The sequence below is a fragment of the Dendropsophus ebraccatus genome, chromosome 4 (assembly GCF_027789765.1).
Source record: "Dendropsophus ebraccatus isolate aDenEbr1 chromosome 4, aDenEbr1.pat, whole genome shotgun sequence".
In the NCBI taxonomy this organism is placed as follows: domain Eukaryota; kingdom Metazoa; phylum Chordata; class Amphibia; order Anura; family Hylidae; genus Dendropsophus; species Dendropsophus ebraccatus.
Window position 1 is genome coordinate 140,165,944 of NC_091457.1, and position 21,479 is coordinate 140,187,422.

The 21,479-nt window shown below is 41.9% G+C and overlaps 1 protein-coding gene and 1 non-coding gene across 2 annotated transcripts in view; both read left to right on the plus strand.

The window, feature by feature from the left end:
* Positions 1-21,479, plus strand: part of CACNA1I (calcium voltage-gated channel subunit alpha1 I) — a 495,446-nt gene that overhangs the window by 403,227 nt on the left and 70,740 nt on the right. The window contains exons 18-27 of the mRNA XM_069968882.1: positions 1,080-1,180; positions 4,685-4,808; positions 8,414-8,482; positions 8,603-8,787; positions 9,772-9,898; positions 10,475-10,600; positions 10,696-10,785; positions 12,209-12,401; positions 19,089-19,240; positions 20,897-21,006. Of these exons, the coding sequence (XP_069824983.1) occupies positions 1,080-1,180; positions 4,685-4,808; positions 8,414-8,482; positions 8,603-8,787; positions 9,772-9,898; positions 10,475-10,600; positions 10,696-10,785; positions 12,209-12,401; positions 19,089-19,240; positions 20,897-21,006 (1,277 nt within the window). The remainder of the gene's footprint in view (positions 1-1,079; positions 1,181-4,684; positions 4,809-8,413; positions 8,483-8,602; positions 8,788-9,771; positions 9,899-10,474; positions 10,601-10,695; positions 10,786-12,208; positions 12,402-19,088; positions 19,241-20,896; positions 21,007-21,479) is intronic.
* LOC138790165 (U2 spliceosomal RNA) lies at positions 18,268-18,449 on the plus strand. Its single transcript, XR_011362865.1, has one exon. It is a non-coding gene; the product is annotated as a U2 spliceosomal RNA (small nuclear RNA).

Here is a 21,479-nt window from a genome sequence, read left to right on the forward strand (position 1 = left end):
CGAAACGTGTCAGATGCTTGTATATATGTATATGCTGTTCCAAATTGGTTATCCCATGATGGCCTGTCCAAAGGATAGAGGATAACCAGCTGATCAGTGTGGGGTTTGACTACTGGGACCTGGGATCCCCATTGATCATCAGAACTGAGGCCCATTTTCCCACAGGTGACTGGAGCAGCAGTGTTCATACTCGGACACCATTCAAATTACTGTCTATGGGGATCACGAACGTTGCTAAGTGCCAAATATCCCATTGACGGTGAATGGCCGAGCATGCTTATCACTCATAGGGTATGTGCACACTACGGAATCCCAGCGGATCACCAGCCGCAGATTTCGCGAGTGGCCCCTGCTCGTGGACGCGCACATTTCTGATGGTCCCATAGGCTTCATTCTATGGTTTGCCAGATTTCACTGTCCACCTGAAGAATGAGCGGGTTCATTCTTCGGGTGGACAACGGAATCTGGCAAACCATAGAGTGAAGCCTATGGGACCAGCGAGATGCGCATGGCTGCCAGCGTCTACGAGCGGGGGCGAGCTCTGGAATCCGCCGCCAGTGATCCGCACGGGTTTTGTAGTGTGCACATACCCATACAGTCACTTAGTGACATTTGACCCCTCAATGGACCAATCGGCTAGATACTCTTTATCCGGTGTATATCCCGCCAAAACCCCTTTAACAAAACAAAACAATGATAATATGATGAAGTATAGTTAAAAATCTAATTACAGAGGTGTCTCCCTACAGTAGCACTATGACTAATATTCATATCAAAGAATACATAGACAACGAAGGATTGGCCGTGATCAGCCTGATATGACTCTTCCAGGGAACTTGGCCAGATATTTACATAAAAGGGACTGATGACAGCAGAAAGTAATGGCGTTTTTGAGGATGTAGAGCAAACTGTGACATGCACAGAGAGTTTACCGAAAGGAGGTGACACATTGCTGAATTGTGGCAGCAGATGACAGCTCCAATTACATGTAAACAAGGGACTTGCAAATGCTTAGTGAAAATGAAAAAAGAAAGCAGGAGTAGCATGTCGTCATAAGAGATTATTGCTTCTCCCTACAGAGTTTGTGTTTCCGAATCAGAAAGATGATTGAAGTCTATCGGCCAGATTGGTGTGAATTACGGGAGGACTGGTCCATATTCCTTTTCTCGCCTCAGAACAGGTAACACATCAAAGAATTTCTGTTGTTTGCTTCTTGGGAATGCTAAAAATATTTGTTCTAGTCCACTTTACTGCCTCATTCTCCTTGTGAAGAGCCACAGTCTGTATAATGGTTTCCCCAAGACAACATATGCAGAGGGGTGAGTGGCATGGCCCTTTTTTAGCAGCCTGTAAACTGAGCTGGGGACTACCACCAAGATCCCACCAAGTTGGCCTACAGTCCATGCTACTAGGCCATGTTGGAGAGGCTACTTTCTGCCACTTAAAATGTGTCTGTCACTTCCAAAAACTTTTGAAATGTTGTCAAGAGTTTCTATAGACTGATGCTACCCTGACCTTTGACTTGTCATACAGACATGTAAAAAGTTGTGATTGGTGGAGGTCTTGGTTTTCAGGTTGCTGTCGAACAAGCTGGAAGAAGTTTGCACTCAGCTCTTTACAAGAAATGAATATTGTAACATTACCTTATTCACAACCTTTCACATAATGCAAAATAGGAAGGTAAGTATAACAATGTAGGAACCCTCTAGGCAAATCTCATACACTATTTTATGCCCAGTGAAGGACTGCTTGCTTATGGGAGTACAGGATAAATGTGGAACTGCTGCGATCTGACTCTTGGCAATCTTAAGAACAGCAGTCCCTGATTGTTTCATGTGAACTAAGTGGCAGTGCACTTCCGTGACTGCAGCTCCATTAAATGATATGGGACTAACAGAGATCGAGCTCCATAATAATAAAGTTAAATGGTCACTGTCATTTCAAACAGTCTGAAAGACCATGAGATTCATAACATATTTCTAAATTACTTTATTACTCCTTCTTATTACTCCAGAAAAAAAAAAAAAAAAAAAAAACTAAAATCTTGGCCACCAGGAGTTTACCTCTCTTCTCTCTGCTGTCCACTGTCAGTTGTCAGGGGAAATCTGTCTCTAGTAACAGTTAGATTAGAACAAACTGCAGAAAGTAAAGATAATGTTTACCATGTTCAGGGGAAATGTAGAGAGTCTGGGCTGTGTATCTGCAAAGTTAGCCAATCTGCTCCTCAAAGGTAAACTAAAGCTTCCTTCTCATTTCTCAACACCTGTGAACCTCTAGGCAGCCGTCCCTTGTGTAAATACAATTGTACGTATTGCTGTGTGTCCACAATACTGCAGGGCAACCCCCTTCCTTTAAAGGGGTACTCCGGGCCAGGGGGTATTTTTGAGGATCGCCGGGGAGGGGGTGGAAATTGAAGCCGGAGGTCACTTACCTCCCCTGTTCCAGCGCCGGTGCCCAGATCTCGCCGCCTGGTACTCCTGTCCCGCAGCCGCTTGTGGTGTCTCAATGCAACTCTGCCAATCATCGGCCATAGTGGGGTCCCGCCTCTGACCAGGAAGCGGCCGCGGGATGGGAGTACCAAGCGGTGTGATCCGGGCACCGGTGATGCAATGGGGGAGGTAAGTGACCTCCGGCTTCAATTTCCACCCCCTCCCCGGCAATCCTCAAAAATACCCCCCGGCCCAGAGTACCCCTTTAACGTCTCAGCTGCAGCAGTCCTTAGTGTAACCCTTTCATTGCTGTGATCCTACTACCGTTGCTATTTCTTTCCTTTCTGCTCACATGGCATCTTACAAGACCAGTGTATCAATAACCCCATCTCCCTCTACATGCCATCTAATACTGTACAGTCTAAATCATCAGGCAAGCATAATGCCAGCTCTATGTTATGGTATAGCAGAGAGGAGGTTGATTGGCCAGAGAACTAATAGAAAGGTACTACATGAAAACAGCTGAGCTCCCAATCCCTAAAATGGAGCCAATAAGAAACTCTAAAGGGCTCAATAATAGTAGTGACAGCACTAAAATCCTCTTATCAACACTGAGTAGGGTTAATATATAAAGCCACACAGGTGTATGAAACATCTGAAATACTAGACTAGTCTATCCAAACCAGACAGCCCCTTGAACCACAGTAAACGAATATTTCCCCTATTTTGTATGAGGGACTGAAACATTTTATGCCTAAAAGAAACCTCAGCCTGCAATTTGCAGCAGCCGAAATTGAGAGAGTCCTAATGATAGAAAATAATCACCATCTGCACAAGATGCTAAATATTAGATCTCTAATCAGACGAGAGATGGAGATAAAACACCTCAAATGACTCAAGTTCACGGAGCGAGAAGACGGGAATAAGTCTCTTGCTTTAAAAACCAAATTGGCATAATATATAAGCACTCTATCTCTCGCCTTTTATGTAGTATTACAGAAAATAGATCAGTGTGGTAAATTACGTTTTGGAGATTAAATTCCGGGACTCCTATGGTTGTAGATGTGGATTGCCGCATTCTGTTTGATTAAACTCTGAAGCTATTTTCTTTCATCCATTTGCTGAAAATACTGTACTTCTGGAACGTTGCCCTCCTGCTCTACTCCTTCTAGTTCACTGACTACTACATGGGGTAACACATGGCAGACATAAGCAAGACATTTGAGAGGTCCTTCAAAGATAGGGATAGGGAACCTTCGGCCCTGTAGCTGTTGCAAAACTACAATTCTTATCATGCCTTGCTGAAAACACTTCTGGAATGCGGCGCTGCCTCCCTGGTCCTCTCATTTCAGTTCACTAACTACTACATGGGGTAACGCATGGCAGAAATAACCAAGATTTTTGAGAGGTCCTTCTAAGATAAGGATGTGCAGGCTTCGGCAATCTAGCTGTAACAAAACTACAATTCCTATAAAGCTGGAATAGTCAAAGATTTAGCTGTTTTCTTTTAACCATTTGCTGAAAACACTTCTGGAACGTGGCAGTGCCCCCCTGCTCTTCTCCTTCTAGTTCACTAACTACTACACGGGATAACACATGGCAGAAATAACCAAGATGTTTTAGAGGTACAATTCCGATCATGCCTAAGTAGCTAAAGCTTTTGCTGTTTTCTTTTAATTATTTGCTGAAAACACTTCTGAAACATGGCGCTGCCTCCCTGATCCTCTCAGTAGTTCACTAACTACTACATGGGGTAACGCATGGCAGAAATAACAACGGTGTTTGAGAGGGATAAGGAACTTTCGGCCCTCCAGCTGCTACAAAACTACAATTCCCATCATCCCTGGAAAGCTGAGGCTTTCAGCTTAAGTCAAGGCATGATGGAAATTGTAGTTTTGCAACAGCTGGAGGGCCAAGGGTTCCTCATCCCTGTTCTAGGTCCAGCAGCAGCAAGAAGGACTGTATGTTACAATGAGATCATTTATTACAGCCAAAATATGCAATTTCACTTTCTGGCACCAAGTTTTAATTACCGGAGTATTGCACGACATAAGCTTGAATATAATCCAACAACCGCCGAATCCTCAATCTGCTCTGACAGACAGAAAAAATACAGGCGCTTATCTCTTTTATTTAGGCCACAAAGATTATTATTTTATATACAGAGTTAACACAAAGGACAGGGTTGTGGAGTAGAGCTCCTCGGCAACTTCTTGGGATTGAATTGTGATTGCCTCTGTCTCCGTTCCATGCAGGTTTCGCATCATGTGTCAGACAATAATTGCGCACAAGCTTTTCGACTATGTGGTCCTGGCATTTATTTTCCTCAACTGCATCACCATTGCTCTGGAGAGGCCTCAGATTGAGCACAAGAGTACGGTGAGAATCATCTTTATTATTCCAGAGGCTGGATGCCTGCTCTTCTTGTAGTGACTGTAGTAATATAAGTTGATTAAGTCAGTAAGCCGAGAGAAGATGGAGAAGGTTAACCCTTTCAGGGCGTAAACTCTCCGGTCTCGAGCAGATGCTATCTAAGCATAGTCATAGTATTCATATACAAATCATTATGTCCCTGTACTCTTAGGCTATGTTCCCTTTTCGTAGTAATATCAGCAAAGGTGGCTGTATCGTTAAATAGACAGGAGCTAATAAAGATCAGGATCCTTATTAGCAGCCATCTATCTTACAAGACGGACGCCTTCCCTGATAATTTTTCTGAAGTGGGAACATAGCCTTATAATTGACATAAACCAATCTACTCCTGGGTTTTCTATGCTGCCATTTTATACTTAGATTATACTTAGCTTATATATAGTATGCTGTATCTATGTCTACAATGAATGTTTATCGGGGTCTCTTTATTTCAAGTCAATGATAAAACAATGACCTTTGTTATACTATGTTATTACAGTCAATTGTTTGCAGCGAGGCATGGTCCCCTAGAGATGCTCCTTGTAAGCACTATATGAAAGTATAAAGGTGAATGTACAAGAAGCATCCGAGAAAGAACAGGTTGTTTACTACATTTCCAAGAGAAGAAGTAGCTAAAAAATATAGAACACCTAATCCCAGTGGCTTCCAACCTGTGGCTCTACAAAAATAACTACAGCTCCGGGTCTGCCCCAATAACCCCTTGCCTCCTGGACCCATTGGGAGTTGTAACATCTGGATGATCACAGGTTGGCGAAACTTCTGTACAGAGTAGAAATCTAATAACGTGCTACCTAAATTGTATGAAAAAAATGTTGCCATATATTTTTCCCTATATTTTATTGTCGCATATTTTTTTGGTGAGAAAAACAGATGGTATTTTTTTCCCTCATATTTTACAGCCGTATTTTACGTTTATTTTACTGTGTTGGAACATAGCGTTAGAGTATTTATTATTAGCCGTTCTTTTGATTTGACCCGGTTCACCTGCATTTCTCCAGATCACATTGACATTTAGGCTATGTTCACACACTGTATTTCCACTGTTTTCAACTAAAGCCAGGAGTGAAACTGACAAAGCAAAATTATAATGGAAAGATTTGCCCAGTTTTTGTGTTTTCAGCCTAATCCTGGTTTAGTTAAAAAAAAAAAAAAAAAGATTGACGGAGATACTTTGTGGGAACATAGCCATAACATGTCATTTGTTGACTGGATTAATACTGGTTCTTGTTTTTTAAATAAAGTAGTTACAATATAGGCTATGCTCACACATCATAAAAATTACGGCATTTTTTATTAGACGTTCATCATTTAACGGCGAATAACAGTCATATAGTCGCTGTTGTTTTAAAGTAACAGACGTTAGTTGCCATTAAATGACCCGTCCAGTATAACCTTAAACTGCTGATTCCTTTAAATAATTTTTATTGCAAAAATCTTCAAGCATGTTTCTTTTTGAGCTTGCTCGTGTTCCAATACAATCCAAGCTGCTTTGTGCAGTGTCAGTTCCATCAGACAGACTCTCTGACATCTCGGTCCCCAGCCTCTTCTATCTTCTCTTGAATGCTCATCTAAGATGAATTCTGATCACATCAAAAGTGAACTCAGAAAAACACTTCAATTTTTTTTATTATTAAAACCTAAATGCATTTATTTATTTATTTATTTTCTCCAGAAAGTAGACAACATTCAGTTAAAGTAAATCGATTCAAAGATGTCCATAGCTTTTAAAAAACAGCTAGGAACCCCTGTGGTTTGGCTGGGACCTGCCATACTGGTCACTGTAACTTCTGTGACACAGCATTAGGGCTTCACAGGATAATCCGCCACCCCTTACGTTGGCACAAAGAAAGAGCGAGCTACACAGTTAGTAATTTAAACAATAATTTCTATTGGGCACACAATATTAAGTGTCCAGTTAAATGGCATCTAGGTGCCCTTTTGGTTTGGGATCCAGATAATGAGCTAGACACTAGTATAATAGAAATATATCATAGTGTTTTATCTCACAGAAACTTCAACAATATGGAGGCACAGTTTTTTGTAATTACAGCACTCCAACAGATGGCTGGAGCAAGGGGACCACCCTTGAGGGACTGACATAGCATTCAAGGGTCCCAGAAACTCATTACCACAACAAAGCACTAGTGCAATGTTCTGTTCCCTAAACAGGGTACTGGTTGGTTCTTAGACTAGACTCCTCACAACTCAACAGAACCTCCTCCCTTTGGGAAGAGAGAGGCAGAGCTGGAGCAGGCCCTTCACATGGACTAGAATGACTAGGCTGTCAGGATTGTGCAGTAAGCCTGGTGTGAACTGGGCCTGTTTTTACTTTTTGTGTGACACACCCACTTGCTTCTCCGCCTCCTGGCAATGCAGGAGTTACACTGCTCACTGCCAGCCTTGATCGCTGCAGCTGAGCAGTGTCTTTTAATTGACATATTCCTCTGCCTGTCCGGAACCTTGACCTCCAATAAGGATCCAGACCGGGTCTTGATCCTCATAAATGAAAGCAGAGCCAGTCTTTCTCTGTTGGCAATTAAGGTTCATACCCTGAGCCCAGTTCCCCCTGTCTACTCCTGCGATCCCCGTTCCTAATTCCTCTGCTTGCTTGACTCGTTACATGACCTCCCTCCTGACCTTTGACTTTCCGTTTGAGCTCTGATGTTGTACTGCGTTGCCCGTTTGGTTCTGACTTGGCTTGTTGACTTCCCTTTATTGTGTTTGTCTGTCTGTCTTGTTCTGTGTTACACGTATTCAGTATAGGGGACGTCTTTGTGGTTGTCCGCGGCTGCCTAGTGCCGATTGAGGCAAGTAGGTAGGGACAATGGGTGGGTTCAGGCTCAGGGCCCACTGTCTCGTCTTGTCCCTACCTCCCCGTCCTGACATGGACTTTCTTCCCATTCACAGCCAAAAAAGATGTAAACCTCACATAGCACATAAGTATATTGAAAACCAATTTACAGGCTTTACCAAAACAATTTCACAGCCTGTGAATTACAACCAATTCACAGGCTCTACAGAATTCACAGTGGGACACTGCATGTGCATGGGGATCAGGGGAGAAAGCAGTTGGTTGATCAAGCCAAAAGTTATCTCCATTGTATATTCGCTAGTGTTGAGTGAGGATGCTCTATCGAGCACTATGATTGGCCAAGCACCTTGTGGAGCTCAGGTTACTGTTATACATATTAGAACTCTGGCAGTATTCTGGGTTCAAATGTGCCTTGCAACAACATATTGCATTTTTGTTCTAATTTTTGTATATTTCATGTACACGTCCCTTGAAGGTGTATCAGGCACTGCTCTGCCAGGCAGAGGGCACCTGGTTAAACTAGTTTTCCATTAATTTCAATGGGGTTTATTACTTAAGTTGAGCATGTGAGCATTCAAAATGCTCAACTTAAGTAATGAGCTTTTGAGCATTTTAGGGCATTCTCAACACTAATATCTCCCTTGATATGAAGACCCATATTCATGTCAACAACCTTGTTACATTCTCTTTCCCAAGTTATTGCCTATATTACTAATGTTGTTTCTCTTATCTTTTGCAGGAGAGGCTGTTTCTCAGTATATCCAACTACATATTTACTGCTATCTTTGTAGCCGAGATGACATTGAAGGTACATCTATGTATTCAACTCTAAGGCAGTCAAATATTTATTCATATTTGTCCTCTCCTTATGGAAATGAAGTTCTGCTTATCTTTTTCTTCCAGTATAATTTATCTGTGTTTTCTTCAGGTGGTTTCTCTGGGACTTTATTTTGGAGACCAGGCATATCTCCGCAGTAGTTGGAATATCCTGGATGGATTCCTTGTCTTTGTGTCATTAATTGATATTGTGGTGTCTGTGGCATCTGCTGGTGGAGCAAAAATTCTTGGAGTTTTGAGAGTTCTACGTCTTCTACGGACGTTGCGACCTCTAAGGTGAATAGAATTCATCGTGTATGGGCTTACTAGCAGAAATGTTGTGGTGACTTGAAAGGAGTCCATGGATTATATGGTTTATTTAGACCAACATTAAAGGGGTTCTCTGGCCCTGCAGTATAATCGGTGTACGGCCAGAGAGGGGGTAGAAATAGAAGCCGACGGTGACTTACCTCCCCGGTTCCAGCGGCGGCTCCCGCATCGCGCCGCCCCGTACCCCCGTCCCACGGCCACTTCCAGGTTAGAGCTGCGGCATGAGACGTGACATCTCAAGGCAGCTCAGCCATTCAGCGGCCGAGGTGGGACTCCGTTAGGGCAGAGCTGCCCTTTAATGAAAATAACCACAGATCAAACAGTGATCACTGTTTGATCATTGTTGGGCTGGCATCTAAGGATACCTAGTAATATAGTCACCTGCCCATGGTGTGCCTCACTCCATTGCTTAACACACTGCGTAGTGGCATCCTAGTGCTCCCTTGGTCACCAGCCTTAATCTCCTGAGACTGGTAGGCCAATAAGAGGACTAAGATGCCAAGCCAACTAGGGTTCTGGCTCTGTCTAATGGCTACCAGAAATGTTTTTGTCCCTTGGACTATTCCTGGTTAGGCCCCTGTCTTCTTATTCTGTTGATTGGTGACTAGTGTTAAGTGGAGTTACCAAACTGTTCATTTGACTCCCGGCGTATGGAGAAGTTAGATGCCGCATCTAGGGCAACATCTAACTTCTCTAGACGCCAGGAGTCAAATGCAGAGTGCATGGATTCAAAGATTGTTGATGAACACACTGTCAACACTGTTTGTGACCTCTAGGTACTAATCCAGCTAATTGATCACATTTACTCCTCCATCAAATAATAATTCTTTTTATTTATGGCTGCCACATCAGTAGACATGAATGCACTGTGTATATAAAGCATGTTAAAAAAAAATCTGTATACAGGATGTTTATATATACGGATACTACTCTGCTTCTTTTTTTTATCAGGGTGATCAGCCGAGCTCCAGGACTGAAACTGGTAGTAGAAACCTTAATATCTTCTCTAAAACCAATCGGAAATATTGTCCTGATCTGTTGTGCCTTCTTCATCATCTTTGGCATCCTTGGGGTGCAGGTATGGTCATCCTCAAAATATTATTTAAGCAATATTTTAATAAAATGTCAGTCCTTTGAGGGTTTTATTTGTTAAATGCTTTATTCTATCCTCACAATTGCAAAGATGCCATGAAGTGGGAGAAGTCTAAAATGATTGATTGATTGATTGATTGATGGATTGACTGCCTCTTAACTCTTCCTTAAAGGAGTTGTCCAGGATTTAATTTTTTTTTTTTTTTTAAAAGTCAGGTTTTTTTTCAGAAACAACACTCTTGTTTTCAGTTTGGGTGTGGTTTTGCAAATAAGCTCCATTCACTTCAATGGAACTGAGTGAAAACCACACCCAAACTGAAGACAAGAAGGTGCTATTTCTGAAAGAAAGCGGTCATGTTTTTCTAGGCTTGGATAACCCCTTTTAACCATATTACTGAAATGTATTGCATGGTATTAGCTATTGTACTCTAAATATACCCACTCTACCTACTCATCATCCCTCCCCCTTTCCTCCATCCATCCCCTACTTGGTTAAACTTGACAGACCTGTCTTTTTTCAACTGTACTAGCTATGCAACTATTTTCTTCTTTCTCTCCTTAGCTTTTTAAGGGTAAATTTTTCTACTGCCTTGGTGTAGATGTTCGAAATGTGACCAACCGGTCCGATTGTGAAGCTGCCAATTATAAATGGGTCCATCACAAGTACAATTTTGATAACCTTGGACAGGTAATAGCTACATGGTGACAAAACCATTGTGTCATAGTGTCCTTTAAAGATTGGATAGTCCATAATATACCTATATATTTTCCTATATATTTTAGGCCTTAATGTCATTATTTGTTCTGGCGTCAAAAGACGGATGGGTTAACATCATGTATAATGGACTCGATGCAGTCGCTGTGGATCAACAGGTATAAAATCTCAACACTGCCATCAATTTTGTTGATTTTTCAATAATCAGCCAATGCTAAGATTAAGAATTTTTTCTGAATGCTGGAAACCAGCTCTAAATTAGTGTATATCACATAGATATTGTAGCAAACATTGTATTGTATTGCATTTTCAGCCAACTGGTAGGATAGCTATATACATTTTTTTTTATAAAAAAAGCTTTTATTGTAAGCAGTATCAGGGTAAAAAAAATGTGCCAAAGGTTTAGATCTTTCCAGATGGCTACTAAGCTAAAGTCTTCACCTTATAACCTATTCTTCATTGCATGTAGGAGATAAATTGAGCGTTGATCCACTAGGCCAAGGTAAATCTTATCACACAGGGCAACATGTTACAGTACAAAGTGTAGAGTGACCCGAGAATATCCACCAGCAATTACCCCTCTGTGCACTCGCTTAGAAATCTACTTGGGGAAAAAAGGGCACTATGTTTGCTTCAGTAGTTGATTTTCCGTGCCTGATGGAAGTTTCTGTACGCGTTATTGAAAGCAACACTTCTTACAAACAATTCTTTAAGGGGATGAGTTCTGTGCTGGGCTGGGGACTTATTCAATAAGGTCTAGTTCCCACCAGAATTATAGAAACGTAGAACAGTGTGTATCAAACTATTTAAAAGATGTCGGTAACAATCAGTGGTCTTCAAATTGTGGATCTCTACCTGGTTTAGACAATGAGGGACAGACAAAATTGTATTTGCTTTTGCAGGCACTGCTTGGCATTGAGTGCTGCTACTTACAGTAAACTGGATATCCAAGGCATCTTCTAGCTCTGTGGTACCCAGTGTAATTGCTTTTAGACAAGTTATCCAGGATTAGAAAAACACAGCTACTTCCTTGCAAAAACAGCACCAACCCTGTCCTCAGGCTCTGCAAGGTATTAGGCTATGTTCACACAATGTAAGAGACCGGCCGTTCCGTGACTCCCGGCTGCAGGGCTCTGATGCGGGCGCATCAGCGCGCACCCGCCTCAGAACCTCCCACGGAACCCTATGAAGCAAGCGGCGGGAGCTGCTTGCTTCATTGTGTGAACTGTCAGGTCTTTCTGTGATTCAACCTAGATTCACTACTTTTCATTTATACTATTTATATGGTCTTCTAGGTCTCTCTGAACTATTTAACAACCAAGCTGAATTTTAAGAATCCTTCATAGTTATTAGCAAAACCAAACTAAAAAAAGAATTAAAAATATATTAAAATTAAATAATAATTAAAAAAAAAGTTTAGATCCATGTGCTAGCATTGCCCATTTGATTATAGACCATTTACAGCTACTGTATACAAACTGTAGCATATACGGTTAAGCTATAGAATTGCATTCTTAGATCTATATAAGGAGTATTGTTCTAGAAATAGTCTCTAACAGTTTATGTTCTTTCCTTTTCTAGCCCATTACCAACCACAATCCCTGGATGTTGCTATATTTCATCTCCTTTCTCCTCATTGTTAGTTTCTTTGTATTAAACATGTTTGTGGGTGTAGTAGTAGAGAATTTCCACAAGTGCCGACAGCATCAAGAAGCAGAAGAGGCTCGAAGACGAGAGGAGAAACGTTTGAGACGCCTGGAAAAAAAACGAAGGAGTAAGAAAAAGCCTAAGTGTTCGGTCGGTTCGTAGGCACTATAACTTCTTCCTATCTTCTTCCTCCTTCCTTCAGTGCCACTATTAGTGTTCATGATCTGCCATGCACATTTAACTTTCAGTTTGTAGACCCTGTTAACCTGAACAAAGGAAGATAATAGATATAGAATGGACATGTTTCAGCATTTAAGCAAATACATTTCAGAGGACCTATCTATCGAGATAAAACAATGTGCTTAATGGAGAAGATTCTCCGTTCATTGTTATACAAGTCCACCTTAAAATCAGAAATTTCCTGGTTCTCTAGTCAAGTTTCAATTTCATCAAAGAATAGCATCCTATTTGGGCCAAGTAAGTTGTAAGTTTACTATATATACTGATGGGTCAATCCCTTGTTTAAATAAGTTTTCTGGTGGAATAAAATCAAGAAAATAGGGGAGTCACTTCTCAAATGTCACCCAGGTCTCTGGATCTCTACTTCTTGGTCTCCATCTTCATCATCTCACACAGGAAATGCCCACTTGACCCATCATAATGGTGACCCGCCTCAGTCAATGATTGGTTGAGATGGCATTTCCCTGAGTCAGGACAAAACCATAAGAAGTAACCTGTTCTCACCTCCCCCGCTCAAGCTTTGGTTCCGGTATCCTGCAGCTCCGGTCCCGGATGCTTCTGGGTCTGAGTGGGGACTTGGGACATAAAGTGCCTGGTCCACTCAGCCATGTTACTTCTTTCCTTTTTCCCAGCACTCTGCCAAAAATCACCCCAGCCTGTAGTTCTTTTTAAAAGGAGAATTCTGGGCGAACTTAAAAAAGTAGTGGAGGCATGTGATGGTGAGACCATATCAATGAAATTATACTTACTTGACTGGTGCCCCCCGGAGTAAAGCACCATCAGCTCACAGTGACCCACTGGTCTCCTGGATCTTCCGGTGCTGTGATACCACAACCTGGCTCAGAAATGTCTGTGATGAAACAGGAGCCCAGGAAATACAGGAGACCAGAGGGTGACAGTGAGCTGATGGCACTGTGGCTGCAGGGGCACCGGGATGGGTAAGTATAACTTTGTTATTATGTAACCACCAACCATCTCCTTTTTTTTTTTTTATTTAACATTTGCTCGGAGTTCTTCTTTGTGTAGTCCCCAGGTTAGTTTATATGTACAGATCCACCATAGCTTTTATATATACCAGGTTAAAGAGGGTTTTACAGAATTAAATTAATATAGATATTTTCCTCAAGAACCAAAGCCAAACAAAAGTCAGACATATTGTTTCTAATTCTTGATAACTAATAGTGATGAGCGAATACTGTTCGATCGAATAGATATTCGATGGAATAGTAAGGTATTCGATCTATCGAATATTATCGAATAGTTCGCAGAATATTTGAAAAATATTCGATAAGCGTTCAAATCCCACAGCTTCCGGTTTTCACCTCCAAGTGGTCGAATAGATGTTTTTCAATAATCGAATACTTGTTCCCATTAACTTTAATGGGATCGAATATTCGATCGAATATTCAAATATTCCGGAGATATTCGTACGAATATCGAATATTTCACTATTCGCTCATCACTAATAACTATCCATAACAGCTACTGTGACCCTAATATGCTCTATAAGGCTTTTACAGACTATATAGTAGATAAGGCAGCAATCCTGTTGCTGTACATTAGCGTCCTGAAGAGTTTAAATGTGATTTATGTCCATGAAACAAATTCAAATCATTTAAGAAAATTAAAAAGGGGGAGTGAAGAAAGATAGACAAGGGAAGAAGGAGGTGGCTTGTAATCATATGCAAAAACTATCCAAAAATTTGCATATTTCTCTGTTGTATTTTGCCCACCCTTTACCTTTAACCACTTCCTTTCTGGAGGATTTTGCAACCAGCTGCAAACTCTCTCTGGCAGTGAATGGGGTTAACTCTCCAAGTCCATTGTCATGTTCATGTGTATTTTCGGTTCATCCGCAACTCACAATTCTTTATTTCATTCATGTGCTTTTTGTATCTTTCCTGTTACTCAAAGCCAGGAGTTGAAAGACACTTTTAAGCCCCTCGGGGTCTCAAGGTGACTTTTCTCACTGGTTTAAAAAAAAAAAGGCGAAGAGCTGAACTTTACAAACATTGACTGGAATGATTGAACTCTTTCTGATCAATCTTATCATTTTATATGAAGACTGCCTTAGGCGCTGGCACATACCGGGTGAATGCCAGACTTTATAACTTTATGGATATAAAGCAGTTTTTCCATCTCGTGATAGCATGCAGTGACTGTGATACACCTGCTTTGCATTCTGTATTACACTTATGCACTCAAATGTGACAAATGTGACAAAGGTTGACAAAATGTAGTTTCTATCGTGGACAATATTGTTCATCAGATCAAAGCTTCCATTTTGCCACCAAATTAGTAACATAGAAACATGGCTGGTTTGTGCAAAAATGTGTGACTTTTTGCCCATGTATGCCCTATTTGCCTGATGGATGGGCAAAGGGGAGGGGCACATCATGGTGTGGAGGATAAGTGGTCTCCTCCTGCGCCCAATTTACCATGATATTCAGCAGGTATAAATCAGTGAAAATCGGTGCCAGCTTTGAGCACAGCAGCTTCAGGTTTGGAGCCGTAAATTCGGCATGGTACATGGGGGAGGGGTCGTGATGGATCCCCTCCATGTTGTCTATGTCCATAAGGCTCAGCCTGTTATCCTGAAATGTTTATCCTGAATGAGGTATAAAAATCCAATGTGCTACCCTAGAAAATTATATTCTTAAAGGGGTTATCCAGCGCTACAAAAACATGGCCACTTTTGCCCCCATTTGTCTCCAGTTCAGGTGCGGTTTGCAATTAAGTTCCATTTACTTCAGCGGAACTGAGTTTCAAACCCGACCCAATCTGTAGACAAGAGTGGTGTAAAAGTGGCCATGTTTTTGTAGCACTGGATAACCTCTTGAAGTGTCACTGTTGTTATAACTTTCAAAATCTAAATCAACAGTAGATATAAAGAAGTGATATAAAGCAAGTTTGCAATATACATTCATTATTTTTGTTGTTATCATGCTGCAAAACAAAGCTGAACTTACCAGAAATCCAGGTCCAGTCTCCTGAAGGCAGATTTTCTGACTTGTGCTGGTTGAAAAAAAAACAGACTAAACCCAGGAATTCCCGCCAGTTCAGAGAGTCACGGCTCAATGTGTTCATCAATCACATGACTGTCTTCTTTGTGAGTGCTCAGAAGGCCTGGGATACACAGGACTTCCTGTTTTCTGACAGATTCCTGTTTTTTGAGAAAAAAACAATCAGAAAACAGGAAGCACCGTGTTTTCCAAGATAACAAAAAAAAAAAATTATGAATGTAAATAGCAAACTTGCTATATAACACATCCACTGGTGATTTAGATTTTGAAAGTTATAATAACAGTGACACTTTAATGTTCCTTCTTGATTCCGTACCTTGCAATTAGAGATGAGCGAATCTGGACAAGAGTGACAGCCTGCTCAGCCAGTCACTGGTCACCACTGTCCCATCTTTATTAGTAATTGGATGAGCAGGCTGGAGGTAGCACAGAAGAGGACACCGGAAACAGAAAAGAGGATACCAGGGAACCAGGACAGGTAAGTATTGTACCAAAACTGCTAATCAATGTATGGCTATGTTCACACAACGTATCTTTTCGTAAAAGTATGTCCGTTGTTGCAATCGGCAACAACGGCCGTACTTTTTATGAAAAGATAAGTTGCTTAGTCTTCTATGGAATCCGGCTGGAGCGTATACACATAGTACACGCTGTGGCCGGGATCTCTCGCAGCGCCATAGAAAACTGACATGTCAGTTTTCTGCGGCCGCTATTCAGTGCACACTATGGAGCGAGCGGCTCCGGCAGTACGCTCCATAGTGTGCAGTGGAGAGTGTGGGCATGCTGCAAAGATCATCTGGCCGGTATATCTTCAGAGACCAGCCGTTCTGTGGCCCGGTCGGGTCACGGAACGGCCAGTCTCAAAATAATAAAATCTAGAATTACCACTAGAAGTCTAAAAACTAAATGTGCTCCTCATTTGTTAAGCCTTGGTTAAAAGCCTTGGTTAAAAATGGCAGCGCACAGTATTTCACAATAAAAGAAAGAGCTATACAAGAACAAGTCATAATGGGTGCTTTGACCTGACATTTTTTCTTCTCAACTCAGCAGGGCATAATGTCTCTGTAGATGTATAATGTCACTGCATGACAGGCAGGAGTCTAAACTTTCTCAGGGCACAAAAGCAAATGGATTTAGTATAAATGAGCAGCTCTAAGTTTTAATGTACTGTCTTGCGTGAAATGACCCCCTCTTCCTTTTGTGATCCTTTATGCTGATGCTTTTTTCTTTTTATTTGTATGTATTCTGTGTTTTGTGCTTAAAGAGACACTGTCACAAAAAAATTATCTTTAGAAAATTCAGCAGGGGTTGTGATCGCATGCAGTTTTGCAATATAGTGGCCTAATTTTTTCTCTGTTTAAATCAATGTTATACATATGGCCACTAGGTGTCTCCCTACCTGTCAAACTGTGGTCTTTGCTCCCTCTGTGCCCATGTTCTGTCTTTCCTCTGTTCAGAAAAAGAGACCAAACACAAAAAGGTCTATTGCAAAACTGCTTGCAATCACAACCCCTGTTCATTTATTAAAGGGGAACTATCAGCAGGCTAGACAAATCTAACCTGTTGATAGCCCCTTTTGCACAGGAGGCGCCATGGATGAAGGAATGTCTTTTACCTTCATTCTTGGCTCCGTTCCCGTGTAGTTAGTCGTTTACTCCTCGGTCCAGTAAGAACATTTGGGGCACTGCCCAACTCCCATATCGCTGATCTGGCCCGCTCAAGTCAACCCACTCTATTGATAATCATTAGAAGGGGCAGGCCAGCTGAATGTGGATTGGCGCTATTAGGGCGGGCATTCTTACCAGACTGAGGCGTAATTGACTACCTGCGCAGGAATGGCACAGAGGATGAATGTAAGAGACATACCTTCATCCTCAGTGCCTCCTGCGCAATTGGGAGCTATCAGCAGTTTAGATTAATCTAACCTGCTGATAGCTTCCCTTTAATAAAAAAAATTGTGACAGGTACGCTTTAATACACCATTTGCTGTAGGCTCTGGTCATCTTCACCTAGACTCCATGCCCAAAGTATGTGGATGCCCACTGAAATCAATTGCCCTGGCCATTTCAGCTACACCTATAGGTGCATAGAAAATACAGCCGTGCAGTCTCTATAGACAACAATTGCCAGTGGACTTGGTCATAATGTGAAATGTTGGCTTACGTAAGGTATCACACAGACATGACAACAGTTGTTCAGACCCCCTATTGATTGATAGAAATAGCTGGGAGAGGAGAGAGGCTGGACATATCTCTCTCCGGCTTTCTACTCTCCCCCATCAGTGGCATAGATACCATAAAGGCAGCAGACCATGCAGGGGGCACGCAGACCCTTGGGTTTTTCACTGTTAGTATTTGTAATGAATGCTCACAGTTACTGTAAATGCTGAGATGTCTGACTGTGAGAGCAAGAAACAATTGGCTTCCTGTCCTGCAAGTCTCTCTTGTGGCCGGAGGCAGCATTGCCCCATCAGGCACAAGAGCCCCCCTCCCCCCCATACAATACAATACTCACCTGGCCTATCGCTGTCCCCCGGCGTTCGTTTTCCCAGCTCTCCAGAAAACAAGTAATGTTATTTGTTCTCAGGGGACCTGGTAGAATAAGCGAATGCTGGGGGACTGTGCCGGGCCAGGTGAGTATGTGTGTGTGGGCCCCCATGAATCCTAACTAGGTCCCTGCACCCTATTGCTGTATAAGATGACCCCTATACTTACAATGGATGCATCTCCTACTGCTTGTCGGCCTCTTGGCTAAGATCAGGTGTAGTATCTGTTCTCATCAGCTTGGTATATGATACGTCACCTAGCTGGGGACCATATATTGGGTGGATTTTTAGAGCAGGTAGATGGAAGAAGAGCTTGCTCTGTCCTCTCCAGGCATTGACCAGTGCTTTCAGGTTCAGTGCACAAACCAAAAAAGAAAAACTTCCTTCCTGACTCCAATATGGCAATCAGAATAATCCCTGAACCAATGTCCTATCACATGTAATCTAGTGCCCATAACTTGTATTATATTATATTTATTGATAAAAGACTCCAGGCCTCCCTTGAACAACATCATGTCTGATCAACGTACTTGGTCTCTGGTTTATTTGTCATTATTTGGCAGCCAGACCAATGTATCTGATTGGACAGACCAGCGTGGAGCTTGTTCAGAGTAGTAAATGGTGAGTACATTTCGAGAACTGCTATAGCCTGACTATTCCTCCATATACAAAGCAAAGTCCATAAAACAATGGCTTACCAAAAGGTTAAACTTTCCTGACCTCAACGTTATAATAAAAAAACGACAAGCCAGTTCATAGGGCTGAACATCTGTGTCCAAACTCTTGTGATTCTGTGAATACAAGTTTGCGCACCCATGTTACATGAAAGTAAATAGAGGCCAACTCCATATTATTCCCCTGGCTGTGGAACGCCATTTTCAAGTCTCCATATACTTTTGGCTGTGGTGTGGATATTGGTCTTGCTCTCTTAATAACCTATTCATTCTCCAGTTTTCTATCCTCTTATGTCTCTAAAATATATATCTTTCCACTTATCTTTGTACAGAAGCCCAACGTTTGCCATACTATGCCACCTACTGCCCTGCACGTCTCTTAATACACTCAGTCTGTACAAGCCATTACTTGGATATTTTCATTACGATTATCATTTGCCTTAATGTTGTCACAATGTCACTGGAGCACTACAGTCAACCAAAGGTAAGTTATCGCTTTATCACTATATGAAATTCTCATAAAGACTATGAGAGAAGACGATCGAGTCCGTCTGAACCCAGAAGTCTCAGAATTTGATTACCGGTGGCTGATGAAGTTGGGGGCAGCTCTAAGGCTGCTTGGAAAACATGGATAGAGTCATAGTCCATAGGCTGTATGCAACTTTTTAAGCCATCGGTATTCAAATTCTGAGACTTCTGGGTTCGGACGGACTCAAGCATTCACTCTAATAAAAAAAAAAAAACTGTTAAAATAAATCTAACCTATATAGAAGTTTACCTATTTACCATATAGAGATGTAATGCATTTTAAGGGGAACTATGAGCAGGTTAGACAAATCTAACCTGCTGATAGCCCCTTATAGCGCCCTGGACGCAGTGGAGGAAGTGATGGTAATTTATCTTCCTCCTTTGTGCCCATCCCATGCCATTAGTCAGAGTAATCTTCGCTCCGTCATGCCATGTCATGCGGCCCATCTGCCAAGGAGCAGGCCAATGACACGGCAGTGCTCCTAACAGTGCACCGGAGACTACTGCGAGACTACTCTGACTAACAGCGCAAAACTGGTGCCGAGGAGGAAGGTAAGACACATACCTTTCTCCTCAGCATCCCGGGCGATATAAGGAGCTAGATTCTTCTAACCTTCTGATAGTTCCCCTTCAATTTTTCAACATTGTGAGCACAACTAAAATTAACTATTACATTATCCTACTGTCTGCAAGGACTTTGTTTGTGTGGGTTTACTCCAGGTACTCTGGTTTCTTTGAAAGTTATATTGTGAGCCCCATTTGGAAAGGGGACAAGAGTGAGTTATGTCAATCTCTGTATAGCACTATGGAATATGTTGGTGCTATATAAATATAGGAATTAAAGAAGTCCGGCGAAAATGTTTATTAAAGTATTGTGTTGCCCCTGAAAAGCTATGCAAATTCCCAATATACACTTATTACTGGAAATGCTTATAAAGTGCTTTTTTCCCTGCATTTACTACTGCATCAAGGCTTCACTTCCTGGATAAAAGGGTGATGTCACGACCCGACTCCCAGAGCTGTGCGAGCTGTGGCTGCTGGAGAGGATGATGGTAGGGGGACACTGAGGGACACAGGGCACTGGAGGGACACTGAGCATCCCTCTGCCATCATCCTCCAGCAGCCACAGCCCGCACAGCTCTGGGAGTCGGGTCGTATCCTGGAAGTAACATCACCATGTTATCCAGGAAGTGAAGCCTTGATGCACTTGTTTCTTTGATTAACAGATAAGAGCCCAGGGGCCAAAAACATGGCCACTTTTCTCCAGAGACAGCACCACTATTGTCTCCAGTTCAGGTGAGGTTTGCAAAATCTGCACCCAAACTGGAGACAAGAGTGGTTCTGTCTCTGGAAGAGAGTGGCCATGTTTTTGTAGCGCTGGATAACATATTTAATCAACTAATAGAGTCGTTGACAATGCCAAAATCATCACCTATCGACAGGCTTTTGAGATTGGTGCTCGGTGTCTGATCAGTAGTTGGACCACCGATCAGACATTTATCATTTATTCTGTGGATATGGAGTTATCATTGTGGGGAAACCACTCTAATCAGAACACTTCTGACAATATGGATGAATTCTTATAATGCTGTATGTTTTTGTGTTTGTGTAGTCACTAGAAGTTGCCCTGAAATACTGCAACTACATGTTTACTACAGTATTCGTACTTGAAGCCGTGCTGAAGTTGGTGGCCTTCGGATTTAGAAGATTTTTCAAGGACAGGTAAATGAGCAGTAAAAATGGCGCAGTCAAGGTCGTGTGGATTTATCTCCTGACATGTAATGAGGTCGGACAAGGAGGTGATTTCCATGCTAGTAAATTACTGATGATGAATAAACCTGTTAGGGTCATGATAATAAACTCTAACTAGAATGTTCTAGCATACAGAAATACTGCATGCTGATATGGGATCAAAGACATACACAATTTACTCATATGAAACATAAGAGAGTGATATAACAGAAGAAACACTTTAAGGGCAGACTGGTTGAAGCGGGTGTTATTTTTTTGTAGGGTAGATACTGTATATATGTTAACCCAGGCATGCATACTGTTTAATTCCCTAGGCCAGGGATGGGGAATCTTTGGCCCACCAGCTGTTGCAAAACTACAGTTCCTATCATGCCTGGACAGCCAAAGCTTTAGCTTTAGCTTTAGTTGTGCAACAGCTGGTGGGTCAAAGGTTCACCATTCGT